The sequence below is a fragment of the Carcharodon carcharias genome, chromosome 21 (assembly GCF_017639515.1).
Source record: "Carcharodon carcharias isolate sCarCar2 chromosome 21, sCarCar2.pri, whole genome shotgun sequence".
NCBI lineage: Eukaryota > Metazoa > Chordata > Chondrichthyes > Lamniformes > Lamnidae > Carcharodon > Carcharodon carcharias.
The window spans coordinates 83,545,787-83,565,266 of NC_054487.1; the positions used below are offsets into that span (position 1 = coordinate 83,545,787).

General features: G+C 38.5%; 1 protein-coding gene across 8 annotated transcripts in view; it reads right to left on the minus strand.

Annotated features, from left to right (window-relative positions):
* The window catches only part of ppfibp1b (PPFIA binding protein 1b), a 149,765-nt gene that overhangs the window by 37,182 nt on the left and 93,103 nt on the right, over positions 1-19,480 (minus strand). For 7 of the 8 annotated variants that reach the window (XM_041215891.1, XM_041215888.1, XM_041215890.1 and 4 more), the window contains 5 exons: positions 16,274-16,366; positions 7,915-8,026; positions 7,236-7,268; positions 2,981-3,042; positions 1,838-1,922 (listed from right to left, as the gene is read on the minus strand). In XM_041215891.1, the coding sequence (XP_041071825.1) occupies positions 1,838-1,922; positions 2,981-3,042; positions 7,236-7,268; positions 7,915-8,026; positions 16,274-16,366 (385 nt within the window). The remainder of the gene's footprint in view (positions 1-1,837; positions 1,923-2,980; positions 3,043-7,235; positions 7,269-7,914; positions 8,027-16,273; positions 16,367-19,480) is intronic. The other variant, XM_041215889.1, reaches the window with a different exon arrangement.

Here is a 19,480-nt window from a genome sequence, read left to right on the forward strand (position 1 = left end):
ATGTGGGTGCCACTAGCAAGGCCAGCATTTGTTGCCAATCTCTAATTGCCCTTGAACTATGTGGATTGCTCAGCCAGAGGGCAGTTAAGAGTCAACAACATTGCTGTGGGCCTGGAGTCACATGTAGGATGGCAGTTTCCTTCCACAAAGGACATTAATGTCATGAAAATCCAGCTAATGTCAATCGATGATAGTTTCACAGTCACCATTACTGAAACTAGCTTTAAATTCAATTAATAAATCTGGAATGTAAGTTCCATTAGCTGCCATGGTGGGATTTGAAGTTTCCAGAACATTAGCCTTGGCCTCTGGATTACTGTTGGGTCATATTACCACTACGCCACCATCTCTCCCATGTTTGCAAATCACTGAAGCTTGAGTCCAAGTACAAAAGTGAACAAAAGATCAATAGAATATCAGCCTTTATCTCAGGAGGGGTTGGAATTCGAGAGTGAGAAAGTGATGTTCTAATTGTACACAGTCTTTGTCAGACCCCATCTGGAGTATTATGTTCGATTTTGGGCACTGCATCTCAGGAAAGATATACTAGCAATACAGCACTGATTCACCAGAGTGATGAGTTAAATCATGATGATAGGCTGCATGAACTTGGTTTTCATACCCTTTTGAGTTTAGAACTTTGAAGGGCGATCTAATCAGTGTTTAAAATGATTAAGGGATTTACAAGGGTAGATAAATGGAAACTACACTCTTCATTGAGAGAATCCAGAACAAGAGGGCATAGTATTAAGGCCAGAGAAAGGCTGTTCAGGAGTGAAATCTGGAACACTCCCCTAAAAGGCTATAGATGCTGGAGGTCAACAGGCATTTTCAAGACTGAGGTCAATGAATTTTTGCTGGGTAAAAGGTATCCAGGGATATGGAACAAAGGCAGGTAGATGGAGTTGAGGCAGATCAGCTAAATGGCAGAATATGCTCAAGAAGCTGAATGATCTACTCCTGTTCCTATGCCCCTAACATAGGCCAGGAATACACATGTTCAGTTGCGTGACTGGAAGAGGATAGATAGGCTCAATATCTTGCATTTCTTTTGTGTGCGTCATATTGTGGGAGGAGAGAGAACCAGGAGAGCGAACTAGAGTTCCTGTTATTAATCTTTGTGATCCCCTTTTGAAAGCCTGCCATGAGAACAACTGGCGAGGGTGCACAGGACAGTGATCTCTTCTGGAATGAATGTAGCAAATACCCCACAGGCTTTCATTGCCCAGACTACACGCAGACTGTCCAACCGAGGCACTTGAGGAATATTGACAAATATGGACTAGTACCCCAGCAAGTCAACATCAGAAAAAAAGTCAAAAGATTACGCTCAAGTCTATTCTTTCCTGTTCAGTACTAAACTTGCATCCTGCAGTTTCAAAAAAAATACTAAAACGAGCACTGCACCCTTTCGAAGTGAAGTTCTTCACTTAGCAATTTCAAACTTAAGGCAAGCTTCCAGGTATCAATGCTTTGCAGCTGTCCCTTAAGGAGATAAAGTAACTAGGGTGGGAGCCAAGAGAGAAAAAGACCTTCATATTCAGATGACATCTTTCTTAGACACTAAGACCAAAACTCACCTCTGAGGAATCATAAATGTGAATCTATAATCCTACACACAGTGGTATTTTGTGTGCCACTGGACTGCAGATGGGAAGGAAAAGCTTAAGCTTTATCAACTGGAATTTTAAAAGTTATTATATATGCTGTAACAATGAAAATGTAAGGAAATCTAACTACCCTCCTGTTCAAATAGTTGGAGCACAAAGCTGATTTAACCAAATACTTTAAACATGAGCTTCAGTTTGTAAATTGATTACAGATTGTAACATCCCACCTTTCTTATGAGCCACTGACATCACCATGTCCTGCACTTTCTTGTACCTATTCAAGGACTGCCGCAACTCTTCTATTTTTCGATCCTTCAAAAAGAAAGTACACTGAGAAGTTGTCCTATATGCAAAACACTAACATTATACAAAAAATCCAATGCCTGTTTTTCCCAGGGTTTGAGGGATGGAGAAGGGAGTGGGGTAGAGATGCATTTAAATCTTAGAAGATCCGACATGATAATCTAGCATCGATAACCATCACACCAACAGACATCAGGGAAGGCATCAGCCTAATATAGGTTGCTAAAATTCTCCATATTATAGAATGCAGGCAAAGTTGTCTCCCAGGTTTACTGTGATAAACATACTGAGCAACTATCGCCAGTGGATTTAGGCAAATAGGAGCTATACTTCTGCAACTAGTATAACAAAATATTTAGTAAAGTCAAGCTAAATTGATTCATATGTGGTTCTGGTCATGTTTGGTTTTACCTTCATCATACTGCCTTGGACAATACAACTTCATCAAATCCAACTAGTCATTAGGAGGTTGGAATAGGTAAATGACATTGACATTAAGATTAGTTGACTTCAGGTCTAATCAGAGCCACAATTTGCTAGTTCTTAAAAAAATCTCATTTGAAAAATACAGATCTCAACATAATATAAGAGACTGGAGTCACATGTATCCCAAAGCAGGATAGAATGGCAGAATCCATATCCAGATGGGCAGCAGTGAACAAATTGGAATGGGAGGTTCCATTCCCTGTCGGACTGTAGTGAACAGTTTGGGATTTCATGACAATCTCAAAGCTGCTGCAGTTATTTTCCTGATGTCTTCCATGGTGAGATTCGAAATCACAACCTTTTAGTTGCTGGTCTAATACCATAATAACAAAACTATCATAATTATCTTCAACGATTATGGTGCTGGACAAACTTCTTCCCCCTTGCACAAACGGGTCAGAATTCTTCCTAATCAACAGCACCATGGGAACATAGTCACCACATGGACTGCTGCAGTTCAAGACTGCACCCAACACCACCCGAAGGGTAACTAAGAAAGTGCGATAAACATTGGCCTGGTCAGTGACACCCGCTTCCCATTAATTATTTTTTAAAAATCAGAAGGAAATCATAGGACCTACTTTCTCCTCATTTGCTGCCATGAGTGACTCGACTGCTTTTTTCATTTTATGCACTTCAAGATCTGAAAATGACAACAGGAATGGCATTTAACATGGTATTTTTATATTTTTATGCTACAATGAATGCTGAAACCATGCTGGCATGCCACATTCTGCACTTGCATTAAGAGAAAACATGTTAGCCACATTCCTCAAAAACTGCAAGCCTCTAACAGTTGCTTAGATTTTTCTTTATTGAAAATAAAGCTGTGCAGTATTAACCTTTTAAACTTAAATGTAGCATTAAAACCAAAAATGCTTGACAGATGCATGCTTTAAACATAATTGTGTCATGAAAATATAATAATTGCCATATTATTGTAATTTATTGTAAACGTTGGTTAATAGTGGGGTTTGGATTAGTTTGTGTGTGTAGGGGTGTGTGTGGGTTTTAATTGAATTACAGACAGCTGGTCTGGGTGCTTTGATGTATCCGAAGGAAAACTAGGTTTGAAATGCTAAATACATAAACACGGCTGAAATCTTAGAATGTGAGATGTGAAGAATATTTGCATTTTTAGATAAACCCAAGTTGTGAATTTCAAAGGGATGGTAAGGTGTTACACCTAGCCAACAGAGACTAAGCCAAATAGTGTGTTTATTTTTCCCAGAGATTACTGAGTAATATGAAAGACTTACATTATGGAAAAAGTAAAGACACATTAGGACAATGGGGATTTACATTAAAAGGGAGAAAGCTGTATAAAGGGGATGAGGTTATGCATAAGAAGGCAGCATTCTAAGATCTAACAAGCATGAAAAGCCTCCAACCTCTATGTACCAAGCTGCTGTTTCCAGGAACCAAAGCTAAGAGAATTCATTTTAAATATCACTGTCCAGGTTATTGTGTGCTTTGCCTGGGTCTGTTGAAATCTATGTTGTTTACTGTTGCCCTAACGGCAGTGTAATTGGGAGCTAGATTAATTAGGAAATTTAGGAGTTATCATAGTAGTAATTTGCAGACCTACCTATGTGCTTAAAATCGTTTCTTTTATTAATAAATGTTTACTTTAGTTTTGTAAAAATTCTCTAAGACTCGGTGCACGTGTTACTACCGAATTCAACGCACGCATCTTGAAATAAAAATTCAAATTGCAAAACAGTTGTGGCAGCTGTTTTAAGTTTCCCTCTGGGATTGGAGCAGCTCAATGTTTACATCCACTGTGTCATAACAATTGGAAAATACATATTTCCAATAAAGCTTTTTTGATGCAAATACATGTTTCAAGCTGAAAACCAGAATTATAAATACATTCATAACTACTGCAACAGGGTATAGTAAATGTTTAAAAACAAAAAAACTGCGGATGCTGGAAATCCAAAACAAAAACAGAATTACCTGGAAAAACTCAGCAGGTCTGGCAGCATCGGCGGAGAAGAAAAGAGTTGACGTTTCGAGTCCTCATGACCCTTCGACAGAACTAGTTCTGTCGAAGGGTCATGAGGACTCGAAACGTCAACTCTTTTCTTCTCCGCCGATGCTGCCAGACCTGCTGAGTTTTTCCAGGTAATTCTGTTTTTGTTATAGTAAATGTTTATTTTTCCTGAGCAGTTAATTTTTTTTTAATTCAAGTTTTTTTTAAAACCAACACATTTTCAATGGCTTTGTTTTTCCAACATGAACACTACTTTTTAATGAGGGGGACGATGAGAATTAGGAAGTTGTTGCCACAGCACAACTAAGTTCAGTGCAACAGTGGAAAATGATAGCCAAGGTTCGAAGAGGAGGGCGTTGAGCTGGAAAAAGGCAAAATTCCATGAGATGAGGGTATTTAGCCCAAATTAGCTAGGTAAAGTTAGCAAACAAGCCGATACATATGAAGATTCTCTGTTGCTAATCTGGAGTAGATGGGAGCACAAAATATACATGCCTAGAACAGGAAGAGAAATGCATTGAACTATAGAGTTCAATAGATAAAGAAAGAAATTAAAACTAAACTAAAACTTTAAAAAGGGAGGCATATGATATAGGCAAGGCCAACAATAGAAATAGTAAAGGGTTTTATAAACAAATTAAAAGTAAATGAATAATTAAAGAACAGTTAGAATCAGTGTTGAAGGAGAGTTCAGTTGTGGAGGACGAGGGTTTGGCAGAGCTAAATATATGCTTAGCACTGGTTTTTACAAAATGAGGAAAATGAACGAAACCCAAGATGGATAAATCACCGTGCTCTGGTGCTGCTGAAATATACAAATTACGCAAATGGAATAACGAGTAACCAACATATATACTCTTGCTCAAGAAAGGAGATGACAAGCAGCTAGGCAACTATAGACCAGTGACTTGATCCGTTATAGCCAAACTCTTAGGAACCTTTAATTATCGATAAAATTAGTAAATATTTGGATGACGTATAGCCAGCACCAACTTGATAAAGGGGAGAATATCTGATGAACTTTAAAAAAAAACGTGAGTAGGCACACTAAGCGAGAAAGCTTGGCTGAAAAGACAAGCAACTGGAGAAATAAAGCCTGGACCACAATACGAACAAAATGCAACTAATTTTATAAACTATTATTCAAGGGCATTACCTATACTGGAGATTCTAATTTACAATACTCAGTACTAAAAAACTTGCAGAACTAGTCTTAGAGAAATTATAGGAACTATTTGAGCCTTGAAATAAGAAAAGGCCATTTTATCCATTCCAAACCAAGTATATTTGAAGAGCACAGAATCATACAGTGCAGAAGAGGCCCTTCAGCCCATCGAGTCTGCACCGACACGTGAGAAACACCTGACTTACCTACCTAATCCCATTTACCAGCACTTGGCACGTCATAACATTCAAGGCTATGGGCCAAATGCTCATCCAGGTACTTCTTAAAGGATGTGAGGCAACCCGCCTCCACCACCCTCCCAGGCAGCGCATTCCACACCATCACAACCCTCTGGGTAAAAAAAGTTTTTCCTCACATTCCCCCTAAACCTCCTGCCCCTCACCTTGAACTTATGTCCCCTTGTGACTGACCCTTCAACTAAGGGAAACAGCTGCTCCCTATCCATCCTGTCCATGCCCCTCATAATCTTGTATATCTCGATCATATCGCCCCCCCTCAGTCTTCTCTGCTCCAACGAAGTCTATCCAACCTCTTATCATAACTTAAATGTTTCATCCCAGGCAACATCCTGGTGAATCTCCTCTGCAACTCCTCCAGTGCAATCACATCCTTCCTATAATGTGGCGACCAGGACTGCACATAGTACTCCAGCTGTGGCCTCACCAAGATTCTGTACAACTTCTAACATGACCTCCCTACTTTTGTAATCTATGCCTCGACTGATAAAGGCAAGTGTCCCGTATGCCTTTTTCACCACCTAACTAACATGCCCCTCCGCCTTCAGAGATCTATGGACACATACGCCAAGGTCCCTTTGTTCCTCAGAACTTCCTGGTGTCATGCCATTCATTGAATACTTCCTTGTCAAATTACTCCTTCCAAAATGTATCACCTCACACTTTTCAGGGTTAAATTCCATCTGCCAGAGTTTTTAAATCCCACCATAAACACTGCTGCTTTGCCACTGACTCCATTGCAAAGCATCAGAGACTTAAACAGTAGTGAGATGACAGTCTATGATAAAATAGTTACCAGAAACAATTGTGTATTCCTTCGTTGATGAATAAATATTACAATGCATTTGGCAGAATTAATAGTGTATGATGAAGCGCAGTGAAGTGCAACGAGCAGCCATGCAAGGGTTTAAAATACAAAACAGCACAATACCAAAATCAGGACTCATCTGTAACCTTTAGCATGGAGATATTTAAATGGTTTAACAACTGCTGGAAATGGCACAGTTGCAAACTGCCTCTATCAATTCAGTTGTATTTAGCACAAATAATGAGCCCATAGACTATCTTAAAAGCTTAAGATGCACCCAAGATAAAAGTGGAGGGCTTGGGCAAATATTCTCTATTTCATAGCCCCCAGCCCATACTTACACAAAGGTGAATTTCTGTAACAAGCAAATTTTTCAGTTAAAAATCTGACAAGCAGATTTGATGCAGGATGTATAAATCCACTCTTTCCAAATAGCTCAATTTCCACCTTTTACTCCAGTGCTACAACTCAGGATTACAGATGAAAAGGGAGGTTTTGACATTTTTCTCAACCGAGCATGCAAATTGCTGCGATAGGGTGGTACAGCATCACCCGTAGGCACCTGGATGCAGTCATTACACATTCACAAAACAAGACACCAAGACCTTACTTTTCTCCTTCAGCTTCTTTTTATAACTTTCCTCTGTGCAGGAAATTCACACAGGTCATGTAATATAGATACAAGAAAAAAAGTTGTCTGTTAGTTTAAAAAAAAAGGGAGAATTTAAAACCACATTTAGTACATGATGAATATTTGCAGCTGCTTAGGTACACATTCCAAAACTCTTTCAAAATGCAGAACCTCGCCCGCAGCATAAGAACAAAAAATATATATATTTCTGTCGATGGTGTTCATGTGACTGAACAGGCAGATTCTTGACCTCCAGATCTTTGGGCACATGGGGCAAAAATTCTACAAATTCAACTTAAATTAATTTAGTACATAGAAATAAAAAAATGTAAACATTGCAGGTTATGATACAAGTTCAGAAAGGGTCCCAAAAATCAAGAAAACAGCAAGAAATCTTTGTGGTCAGGAACTGCATGCTTTACAAGACTTAATATATCTATGATACAAAACGGATGGACAATAAATGTTGGCCTTATCAGTGACATACACAACATGAGAATGAATAAAAACATATGGCAAAAACAAATTAATTGAAGATGGTATATGGGACTTGAAAATCTTATGATAAAGGAATAGAGTTGCTATATTCAAAATACAAACTAAGTCAATGCCTCTCCCATTTTTCTTACGCTGATGATCAAGGAATCATGTCTCTTACCTGCCCCACTGTCACTTTCGTCTATTTCAGTTTTGTAACTCATTTCTGAGCACAGCCTCTTGACCTCCGTGTCTTTCTGCTCCAATTGTTCCTTCAGCTGCACCAGCTCATCCTACATCACAACAAAGAATAATTTCTTTAGTAGTAATTGCACTGTACAAAGCTTAAATGATTATGGTCTTTTAAGTGGCTTAAGAGCACCCACATTTACTCTTTACATTGTAACCAAGAGTTCATGGTGCAACACAATTGACAAGACAGATTTAATTTGAATTTGGCTAATATTGTTAAGATAGAAAACGTGCATCTCTTTCCCAAACAGCGTTTGAGTTAGGAACATAGGACTTAGGAGCAGGAGGTCATTTGACCCTTCAAGCCTGCTCCAGCATTCGATAAGATCACGGCTGATCTGATTGTGGTCTCAATTTCACTTTCCCGTCTTGCAATTAACAACAACATTCCATTTGCCTTCCTAATCACTTGCTGGACCTGCATGCTAACTTTGTGATTCATGTACCAGGACACCCAGATCCCTCTGTACCACCAAGTTCTGCAATCTCTTTCTTCCATTTAAAATAGTAAACCACTTCTCTATTCTTCTTGCCAAGAGGATAAATTCATGCCTTCCCACATCTGCCAATTTTTTGTCCATTCATTTTACTTATCTCTATCCCCTTGTAGACTCTATCTTCTCCTGACAACTTATTTTCATACCTATCTTGGTATCACCAGCAAATTAACTACCATACATTCAATCCCTTCATCCAAGTCACTGATATACATAAAAAGTCGAGGCCCCAGCACTGATCCCTGTGGCACTCCACTCCATAGCTTGCCAACCTGAAAATGACCCATTTATCTCTATTCTCTGCTTCTTGTCACTAACCAATCCTCCATCCATGATAATGTTATTCCTTACACCATGAGCTTTTATTTTGTGTAGTAACATTTGATATGGCACCGTATCAAATGCCTTTTGGAAATCCAAATTCTTCACATCTACAGGTTGCCCCTTTATCTATCTTGCTTGTTACTTCTTCAAAGAACTACTTTTATAAAATTAACAAAAGCAGAATTACCTGGAAAAACTCAGCAGGTCTGGCAGCATCAGTGGAGAAGAAAAGAGTTGACGTTTCGAGTCCTCATGACCCTTCAACAGAACTTGAGTTCGAGTCCAAGAAAGAGTTGAAATATAAGCTGGTTTAAGGTGTGTGGGGGGGGGGGGGGGGGGCGGAGAGAGGGAGAGAGAGAGAAGTGGAGGGGGGGTGTGGTTGTAGGGACAAACAAGCAGTGATAGAAGCAGATCATTAAAAGATGTCAACAACAATACGTCAACTCTTTTCTTCTCCGCCGATGCTGCCAGACCTGCTGAGTTTTTCCAGGTAATTCTGTTTTTGTTTTGGATTTCCAGCATCCGCAGTTTTTTTGTTTTTATATTTATAAAATTATTATTCATCAGTAACACCAACATCCCATGAATGGGCCAGCATTTATTGCCCACCCCTAATTACCCTTGAAGTAGTGGTGGTGAGCTGCCTTCTTGAATCATTGCAGCCCACGTGGTGAAGGTAAACCCACAGGGCTGTTAGAAGTGCAGGGTTTTGATCCAGAGGCAGTAAAGGAGTTACAGTAAATTAGTTAAACACGATTTCCCTTTCACAAAACCATGTTGATTCTGCCTGGTCCCATTATGATTTTCTAAGTATACTGCTCTCACCTCCTTAACAGGTTCCAGCAATTTCCCTATGACAGATGTTAGGCAAACTGGCCTATAATTTCCTGCTCTCCATCTCCCTCCTTTCTTGTTATTTTCCAATCCACTGAGATCCTTCCAGAATCTAAGGAATTTTGGAAGATTATAACCAATGCCTCTATCTCTGCAACCACTCCTTTTAAGACCCTAAGGTTTTGGGGACTTGTCGACCTTTAGACCTAATAGTTCAGAGTGGGATAGTCAAGAGCACAGGTCTTGATGGTCAAGGGAGCAAATTTCAAAAATGCCTTTAACGCCATTGGGCAATACAAGCTAACCTACGTCATTCTTTAGTCTCTCTTCCTCACCCATTCCACTCTAGTGTACATAACCAAGAACTTAATCCTATGGTATTCCAAGAACCAACAGGGTAGATTAACTCAATTTCTTTGGTTAGGAATCAGCCTTTAACCAACTGCACATTATGCTCCTTCTCAGAAAATCTCTTGCAACAAATCCTCTAAACTTCTAGGCTTGTACTACACACATATTGCAAAAAAAATATGCACTGGTTTTCCCATGAAAACTGGTTTCCCAACATTTCTCTAGCCTACAATGTTATTTTAATGTGTCAATCAGGTTGTTTATTTTTTATTTGCTCATGGGATGTGGGTGTCGCTGGGCAAGCATTTATTGCCCATCCCAAATTGCCCTTGTTCAGAAGGCATTTAAGAGTCAACCACATTGTCCAGATTTTTATTGAACTCAAATTCTACCACCGGGTTTTGAACCCAGGTCCCCAGAGAATTACCCTGGGTCTCTGGATTACTAGACCTGCAACAATACCACTATGCGATTGCCTCCCCTTAACTCTTAAGAACCTTGACACTGCATTTGTGGTGCTGACACGATACACCCAGTTTATTTAGAAGCTTTAACATTATTCACCATGAATTAAGAATTCAGATTTACTTGTAGCAGCCAAATAAAAATTCTCCAGAAGTCATCAATGCAGTACACTAAAACTTGTTCCTCTAATGCACTAACTCTCAAGACTAGAATACAATTGTATTGCAGACACATCAATTGTGTTTGATTCCACGGTCTGGCAGAATACGTCAATATTCACTTTTCAAATAAATACATTTCTTACAATGTCCACTTTAAAATTCTTCCCAACTTAAAACTACGGCCCTCTAGTGCTCCTGGCCTAACCTCAATACTTGTGGTTCAACTTATCTGTACAATATCCACCTCAACAAGATCTACTCCTTAACCATCTTCTCTAGGCAGTGGAACTGGAGCTTCTTTAATATTTCCTATAGCATATTCCTCTTTCACTTGGAATCCATCTTTCTGCTCTATTAAACACCCTCTCCAATCTCTATACATGTTTTCTGAAGTGTCGTTACCAAAACTGAATACAGCTAAGTAGAGCCTGAGCAGAAGATAATGTACAGCATTATACCTGCATGCTCGTCTGTCTGTTTTGGCAATATCTATTACGTTTTCTTTAATTAGTTGCCATAATGCCTCAATGTTAAGTGAAGGTTCTACCATTAATGCCAGGATTCCAAGACCCCCGTGCTAAATCAATCCCATTTAATGTATATGTCGCACATTTTTCTACATTTAATCCTTCACATACCAATATTTGTCAGTTCAGCTGAGTGATCATCTAAATTATTCTGAAAAATCACTATATCCTGTTTCCAACATACTCTATTTTAATGGCCTCTGAAAATGTAACAACCTTGCAATTTTTTTTACTCATTCATGGGATGTGGGTGTCGCTGGCTAGGCCAGCATTTATTGCTCATCCTTAAGGTGGTAGTGGTGGTGGTGAGCTGTCTTCTTGAACCGCTAGAAAGCACATGGTGTGGGTACACCCACAGTGCCTTTAGGCAGAGAGTTCCAGGATTTTGACCCAGCAACAGTGAAGGAATGGCGATATATGTCCAAGTCAGGGTGGTGAGTGGCTTGGAGAAAAGCTTTCAGGTGGTGGCGTTTCCATATGTTTGCTGCCCTTGTCCTTCTGGGTGGTAGCAGTCATGGATTTGGAAGGTGCTGTCTGAGGAGCCTTGGTGAGTTCTTGCAGTGCATCTTGTAGATGGTGCACACTGCTGCTGGTAGAGGGAGGTGAATGTTTTTGGTTGGGGTGCTACTTTGACCTAGATGGTGTTGAGCTTGAGTGTTGTTGAAGCTGCATTCATCCAGGCAAGTGAAGAGTATTCCCCAAATTGGTTTCAGTCTGTTGATTAAAGACAGGTCAAAGTACTGACCCAAGATGTTTCTATGCTCAATTTTTTCCCCTAAGCAGACCTTACAGCTCCCAAAAATAATTTTTGTCTAACCTCCAATCCAGTCCCCCCTTTTTAAAATCATAGACTCTTGTGGTGTTCAATTTATTGGAAGACTTATTTGGAACATTGTATAAGCCTTTCTGAAAGTCTAAAGAATTTTAATTTACTTTCAGAACGCTACAAACAAGTAAAACTGTCAGACTGGATCTTGCTCACATAAAGCAATGCTGGTTGTTACATTATTATAGTCAGTACTTTTACTAGTTATTAATGTTAAGTTAATGGGCTCAGATATGGATCCCCTTTTTAAATATATAGGCATGTTTGCTTACTTCTAGATCTGTAGGGCATCACCATACCCAATGATTCATTATGAAGATTGAGGAGGATAAGAGGTCTTTGAACTTTGAAGCCACCCAATATTTTGAAAATGATTTTTTGTGACTCTGACCAGTCCTATGTTGAATAATATACAGGGGATGGGAATCAAGTTACACAAGTCTAACAATGTCTCATAACGATGTGTCATTGCCCTGAAGCTTGCTCGATTGCGTGGGGGAGTTGGGAAGAATAGCTCCAGTGTTTTGCCTGAAATTTTCTGAAAGTCTTTTCCCTCCATTTTTGTCACCTCAGGAAGTTACTGCTACTCATGACTGGAAAGCAGAGGGCACAAGGTTAGGTTGTCCACTGGTTAGAGAAGGTATGTTTTTCCCCTCACTTTCCGTTTCATATTCTTGAATTCTGTCGACCAAGATGCATTTAGCTGCATCTATGCTTGACCAACAACATCTGCTAAATAAACATTTTCGTTGTAATTTATTTTTAAAATCAAATGTGGGATGTGGACTCTGGTGGCAAGGCTAGCATTTATTGCCCACCCCAAATACAAATTGTGTTAAATGTAATTCTTGACTGTTGAATTTTCACAGGATTGGACTTTTAGAAACAGACGATAGACTAGGTAAATTAAAAGACTGCACACCAAATTTTGATTCAGTTTAAAACAAAAACATGCACAGGGCAAATCAAAAATCCAGAAGGGAGAAAAATTCATCTAGGAGTGGACATTGATAGCAACTAATTCTTGCCATCAGTCTATTGTACATTTTTTAAAAAGTGATACATTATAGGAGTTTTTAAATCAATAAGTTGAATCTTTAACATAAGTTGCTCACTGGATGAAATCAAAATGATTTTCAAAACCATAATTTTGCTAATAACACTAACACATGCAGGCAGGTGGAATACACCTGATTTAAGATGAATACAAACGTACAGACATAATGCAAAGAGTTCAACAGAACCACAGGTGAAGTTTGACCATCTTTTGTTTAAGCTTTACAAATACGTACTGAGACGGTAAGTTAAAAGCACTGCATGCTGGAAAAGACTGGTGGCAGAACAGAGGTTGCATATTCCATAATTGCTGCATTATGCTGACGTTACCTATGCTTTTTAAAGAAACTGGAGGTACTTTAGAAAAACAAAGCTGTACAAAAAAAAATCACGGGAAAACAAGTTCCATGCAAAAGATTAATTTTTTTAAAAAATATTTCAAAGACACACAAGTATGGACACAAACACACAGCAAAACAGTTCAGGCAAATGTTACAGCACAGCTTTACCAATAAACCAAAACCCACCACACCTTTACTGCTTGAGATTTTTGTTCCATTCGCTGCTTCTCGTACTGCATCTGACCAACCTTGATTTTCAGGCTAGAGAGCTTAGCCATTAATGACTGGTAGAGATGAGGGAATACAAAAATAGAAAGCTAGAGGCTGAAAGAGGCAAAGCTGGAATAGCTGAGGTACGCTGCCCAGAAACATCTTGCCATTACTTGAAGAACAGTAGCTCTTTAAATATTTACACAAATATGCATCAGTCTAAGATTCAAACCTAAGCAAAGAGCATTTGTAGGGAATGGCCCATCAAACAAAACCTTTTAATGCCTGAAACCATAAATCTTGGGCTTTTGCTGAGGAGTTTGATTGGATATTACCCCACAAAGTATATCAGCAGTTTGACCTGGCTTTCTTAATGAAGCGACTAGGTCAAAGTAATTATTCACTGAGAAGATAACCCTCAGCAGTGGCCTTTATCCCATCACAGAGCATATCTACTGTTGTGGGTTCCAACTGCAATATTGGCAATGAGTCAGTGTAGACCCAGTAAAATGGGGAAGTTTATCATGCAAAACCACCAAGAAATTAAGAATAGAATTAAGGAGGGAAGAGGAGAACTAGAGATACTCAAGAGCTTTTTGTGTTTTTTTTAAAACATGTGAATCAGGCTACTACAGTAACAGAACGACTCCAGGCATCGCAATGGCATTGTTTGAGTAGCCTCAGTATCACAGACTGGAAACTTCAATTTACTTGGAAAAAAATTGTTGGCTCAGACTTAAAATGCGAACAGGGTTTCTGGAGACGTAGAAAGTTAACTTAAGTTGTTAACAAACTACTTACAAATATTTTACATTAATTAAACAGGTTAATACTAACACTCTTATTCACCCATACAAAGAATTAGATGAGAAACAAGTAGCTCTCTTTCTGCAGTGGAATTTGACCTTTCTTTGACTAATAAGTGTTATTCTAAGAGCCAAGAGGTTCTGCATCAAATAAATGTATGGGGAAAGTAATTTCAACAGAGACCAGACGTTTACATGAACAAATTCTAGTCTGCAACTGGCCACTTCTCAAATTTTGATATAGGGGGAAGAGGCTGGAGTAAGAAATCTTGGTCTCTTGGTGCTCCTCACAGCTACGTGTTGTCGTTTGACAATAGATAAAATGGTTTTGAGCTATACTGATGCCGAGTTATTGCATTGTAAAACCAGATTCAGAGCCTGATCTGACTCGAAATGATGCACAGTGGGTTTAATTCTTCAGAAAACCATCACAAGGATGCTGCAATTGTACTGAGCATGCCTTGGTGAGCTCAAAACCTCTAATTCTTAATTTACTATCAGCTCCACAGAATATTACTGTAATTTCTACATTAACATCTAATGGGAACAATAAACTTGTCTCTTATATAATCCATTCCATTTTATCCACAGCATTATAATTTTGTCACTTGAAGGACATTTCTGAAGATAAACTAATAATTTATGCCATCAAAGAGTGATTGGAAAAAGCAGATCACCTTAAGATGGTGCTATTATGCACTCTAATGGAATGGTTATATTACCCAGACATTGATGGAATTAAAACTGGATCGGCAACACCTTAAAAAGTGAAACTTCCCACCCCCTATATAAGACAAGGCTTGCAATGCACCATTGTTGTTCAGTTTCATTATCCCAGTGCTGTTAGACCTTATGTTAAAAGAAAATAACTCCTGTACATTAAGGAAAATAATTACACTGTTCGCCAAGTGTAAAATATCATATTTAATAAGCTTAATCAAAGTAAGCTTATAAAATATTCCCTTTTTAAAGGAAGTGCTTTCAACATTTTCTTTTTATGTTTAAGGTATAATTAGTAGCATTTCCTTGAGTAGATGTTACTTTCAAATGCTCCTACAAAAATAGTTTACAGAGCAACCTTTAAAGTAAATGAAAACTGCTAATAAAGCTAAACAACTGTTAACAATTTTGCACCAGCTTAGGTTGACTACTTAAGAAAAGAAAGGACATGATGGGTGGGATGGGTTTAATTTCCCATTTCCAAGACTGGACTAATCCATTACAGGTGATGGAAAAAAGCAACCTCATAATTAATTCCCTTTTATCTGCATGTTGTTCCATGTGAACCAACGAAAAGCAGGGAGAGCAGTCCACAGGCTCAGTTTCGGATTGCTCATTTTACAGACACAATAGCTGAACAATAACAACAACAACATTATGTAAAAAATAAATATACCTATGAACACAAGTGTTAAACAGCTTCGTAATTTAAGGATTGGAGATTTGCATTTCAAGTCTCTCAAAATGTAAATCTCCTTTGAAATGGACTGACCGCTGTGTACCGAAATCGATGCGGTTTGCCTAATTAAGGGCAGCTATAATTCAGTATAAACTATTGTGCATGAAGCACAGGTTTCAGTACAATGCAGTATGACAAATTCATGACTTTCTTTTTGCACTCCATTCTAGACTGACTAAACAGCAGTGCTGGCAGTACTCAGGATGGTTATTTGCTTAGCCTATCAGCAATAGAGGCTCAGCTTGGGAAGAATTTACAAAGGATATAATAATACAGGGGCCCCAGGGTGGGGGAGGAGGGAAATAACATTCAATAGTGACCGCCTTAAAATGAAGGGCAAATACCCATCCCAAGAGCAATGATGGACCACCTTAAATCATTTCCGCTTTGGTAACATGAAAAAAATCACAAGGTTTAGTATACTTTTTTACCTTGGTTGATTTCAGCTTCTTTTCAAACTGAAGTTTTTCATTTTCCATCTCAACTACCTTCACTCTTAGATCATTAACCTCTTGAAATAACCCCTAAAGCAAAGGAGCAAAGTTTCAATTTGCATGTACAATCACTTGACCACATTTATTAGCGAGAGCGATGCAATTGTAAATTCACAAAAAATGCAAAAATATTCAAAATGCTTGCAAGGATCTACAATATACAAATATAATCAACCTTATTATTGAACTATTGCTCATGAACAAATCTATTTGTTTCTCATACAATTATGTAGAACATAACCATTATAAACCCAGACACTGATCCAGCTAAGTTGTTAAATTTACTGTGACTGATTACTTTCAGTCAACTTCACTGTTTAAATATTACAGAGAGCTTCATACCATGCAAGTGAAGCTAAAATGATGGGTTGAGATATATTTACTGAGCAAGTTAAAATGAATCCAATGGCAAGCTGAAGCATACAGGCATGGGTGGGTAGTTTAACATCTTGGAATTTGTTAATTAGATTACATCAACTGTGCAAATATGCAGAGTTCCTACAGCCGTGCAATGCACCAAATTTTAGCAGAGGACCCTGACATTTCAGTATAAGAACAGCCCAAATTACAGCACAATCTATGCAAACACATACATTTCAAAAAGTATTACTCTTGCTTATAGTCAAGCCAAGATAAACACGTATAAAGAATCAAGAATGGGGATACAAATTTGTCAGAGTGTTCTGATGCTTTAACACTGTTCGCTGAGTCACTATAATTGGATTCAACTAAGTCCCAAGCAGTCCATTTACTTCTGCATTTAATATTTCAATTTGCAATGTACCAAAAGCCCTCCATGGATAAAAAGGTAGGCAAAGTGTGCCAGATTTCTCAAATTACTAACCTGTGCACCCAGGAATAAACTCAAAATACTTAAATGGAAGAAAGGACGGATACTTGGAACTACCTGCACCAAATCTCTCTCTAGATATGTGTTGAGATTCAATAAAGTTATGCATGTTTACTTATTTCTTTTAATCTAAAGTTGAATGTAGATACATATACTAACCATCATACTCACCTTTCAGCTGTCCTAACATTAGATGGTTTTAGCATTCCTCTTTCCTTTCCCAGGTGGCAATGCAGGTCACTCAATTTTTATATGTATGTTTCTATTTTGTGACATGTTCCCTACAGTGATCAATATTATATTTAAGTAATTTAAAAAATCTTACCCTACCCTCCAGCTGATACCTATCTTGGGCCCTCCTCTGCCCACTGCCTCCATTGGGCCTTTCTACACATTTTCCACCACCACCACATCACCATAATCAGTAGCTACGCACTATTCCCTGCTGCTATCATTGCACTCCCTGTGGTTTCCCACTGCTTCTTGCCTGCCTGGCCTTCAAGGGTCTCCCTTCCTGCTTTCTACTGTTACACACCTGAGCTTCCCATATCTATCGGTCTCCCCAGGTTGTCCTGTGCCTGTTTCCCAGCTCAGCGCTGGGAAATTGGCAAATAATTATTACACTTGAGGGGCAGGGGGCTGGTATAAATACACTGTTGGGGTAAAGAGAGCAGATAGGGCATAGTTCAACTAATTTAGCAGGCAAAGAGAAAGACCTGAAGGAGCAAAGTGGAGAGGGGAGAAAACAGTGGAGTGAGAAGAAGAGAAAGTGGGAAAGAGGAGAAGCCCACTGCTTCTTCATCTTCAATCTCAATACAGCTGGGAAACTTACTTCAGTTTGTCAGAAAGCCCTGTTTATGTATTTGCTGACCATAGTTTACTCATACACTCTTCTTTAACTATTATGTAACCAAGCAAAGCAACTCATTCTGCCATGGTTTTAAATGTACAGGTTTTCCTTTGCTCTCTAACCATCCTACCACAAGTTGTAATGCTGAACCCTAAATACTACCAAAGAATATTACAAATTCAATTCTAACCTAAAATATTGCACTCAAACAAGGCCATTTACTAATAAAATTTAGAACCCTGAACTTGTATTGGAATACATCGTAAGACTTTAAAAAATATATATTCCCAAATGACAATATATTTTGCAAGCAGATTATTTAATCTAGATTATCAGTATTAGTAAAATCAAAAGACTTCAAGCAAGATTTCAGATTAGAATGCTCTTCTCTTTTTCTCCAGACAAGAGAAACAAGCTCCCAAACAATTAAACTGTTTGCGGATTAACAGAATTTAAAGAAAAAGCACTAGATGATCAAATAGTTCTTTTAAGAACAGGTCTGAGGTTTAAGAATAATGTTAGACACACAAACGCTGTATGAAAAGAATGCGTGTCAAGCTCCTGAGAGCAGCACAATGCCCCATCATTGATGACAAATGTAGAATGTTAAGATTAGGTATATATTTTAAGCTCCACTCCATTTGGCAGGGAGAGGGGGGGGCAAGGTGCTGTTGAGGATTGCGACATATTTTACAGAAGCCTTCCTCACAGGTTTAGTGGGCTGGGTAAAATGCACATTGCAGTGAATTACATAGTTTGTGGATAAAAAGAGCTTGGTGGGCAGAATGATCTTCTGATCATCCATGTTTCTCACTGATTTCATCAGATAAAAGCAGTTAAAAGTTTACTTGATTCGGCAATAAAGGGCAATGAATGCAGCAATAGATGGACTGAAGATGCGCTACTGTAATCTTAATTCAAATTTTTCTCCTTCTCAATCTCTCCTCATGGCAATCAAACATGAAACATGCACTGGAACATTGGCTGAGATGCTAATGCTATCTAGCATCTTTTGTTGTGCAGTCACCTCTTGATCCCCAAACCGTGACCTCTTTTCCTGGAATAATGCTAGCTCCACTTCCACTTTCTCCATCTGCTGTCTCAGCTCTGTTATTAGGTTAAACAATGACTGTAGAACACAAGGCAAATGAAATGAGAGAATAGAAAAAGAGCGGACTAGAACAAGTAGTGAAAAATGAAATCATGGACAGGATAAGCAGTTCTTAAAAATACAGACGCCACAAAATTTTAGCTGAAATCTGCAGTAAGACAAACATTCATGCCAAATTTACTAAATATACTATGGCTTTAGAAACAAAAATTCTTGCCTGCATAAACTGATTTTCACATTTACTGTTAATAATCTACACCATAGGCAATATCAAGATGAACAATCAAGGGCTTGTTCACATCTAAATCAGTTCACTAAATTGGGATTAAAAGT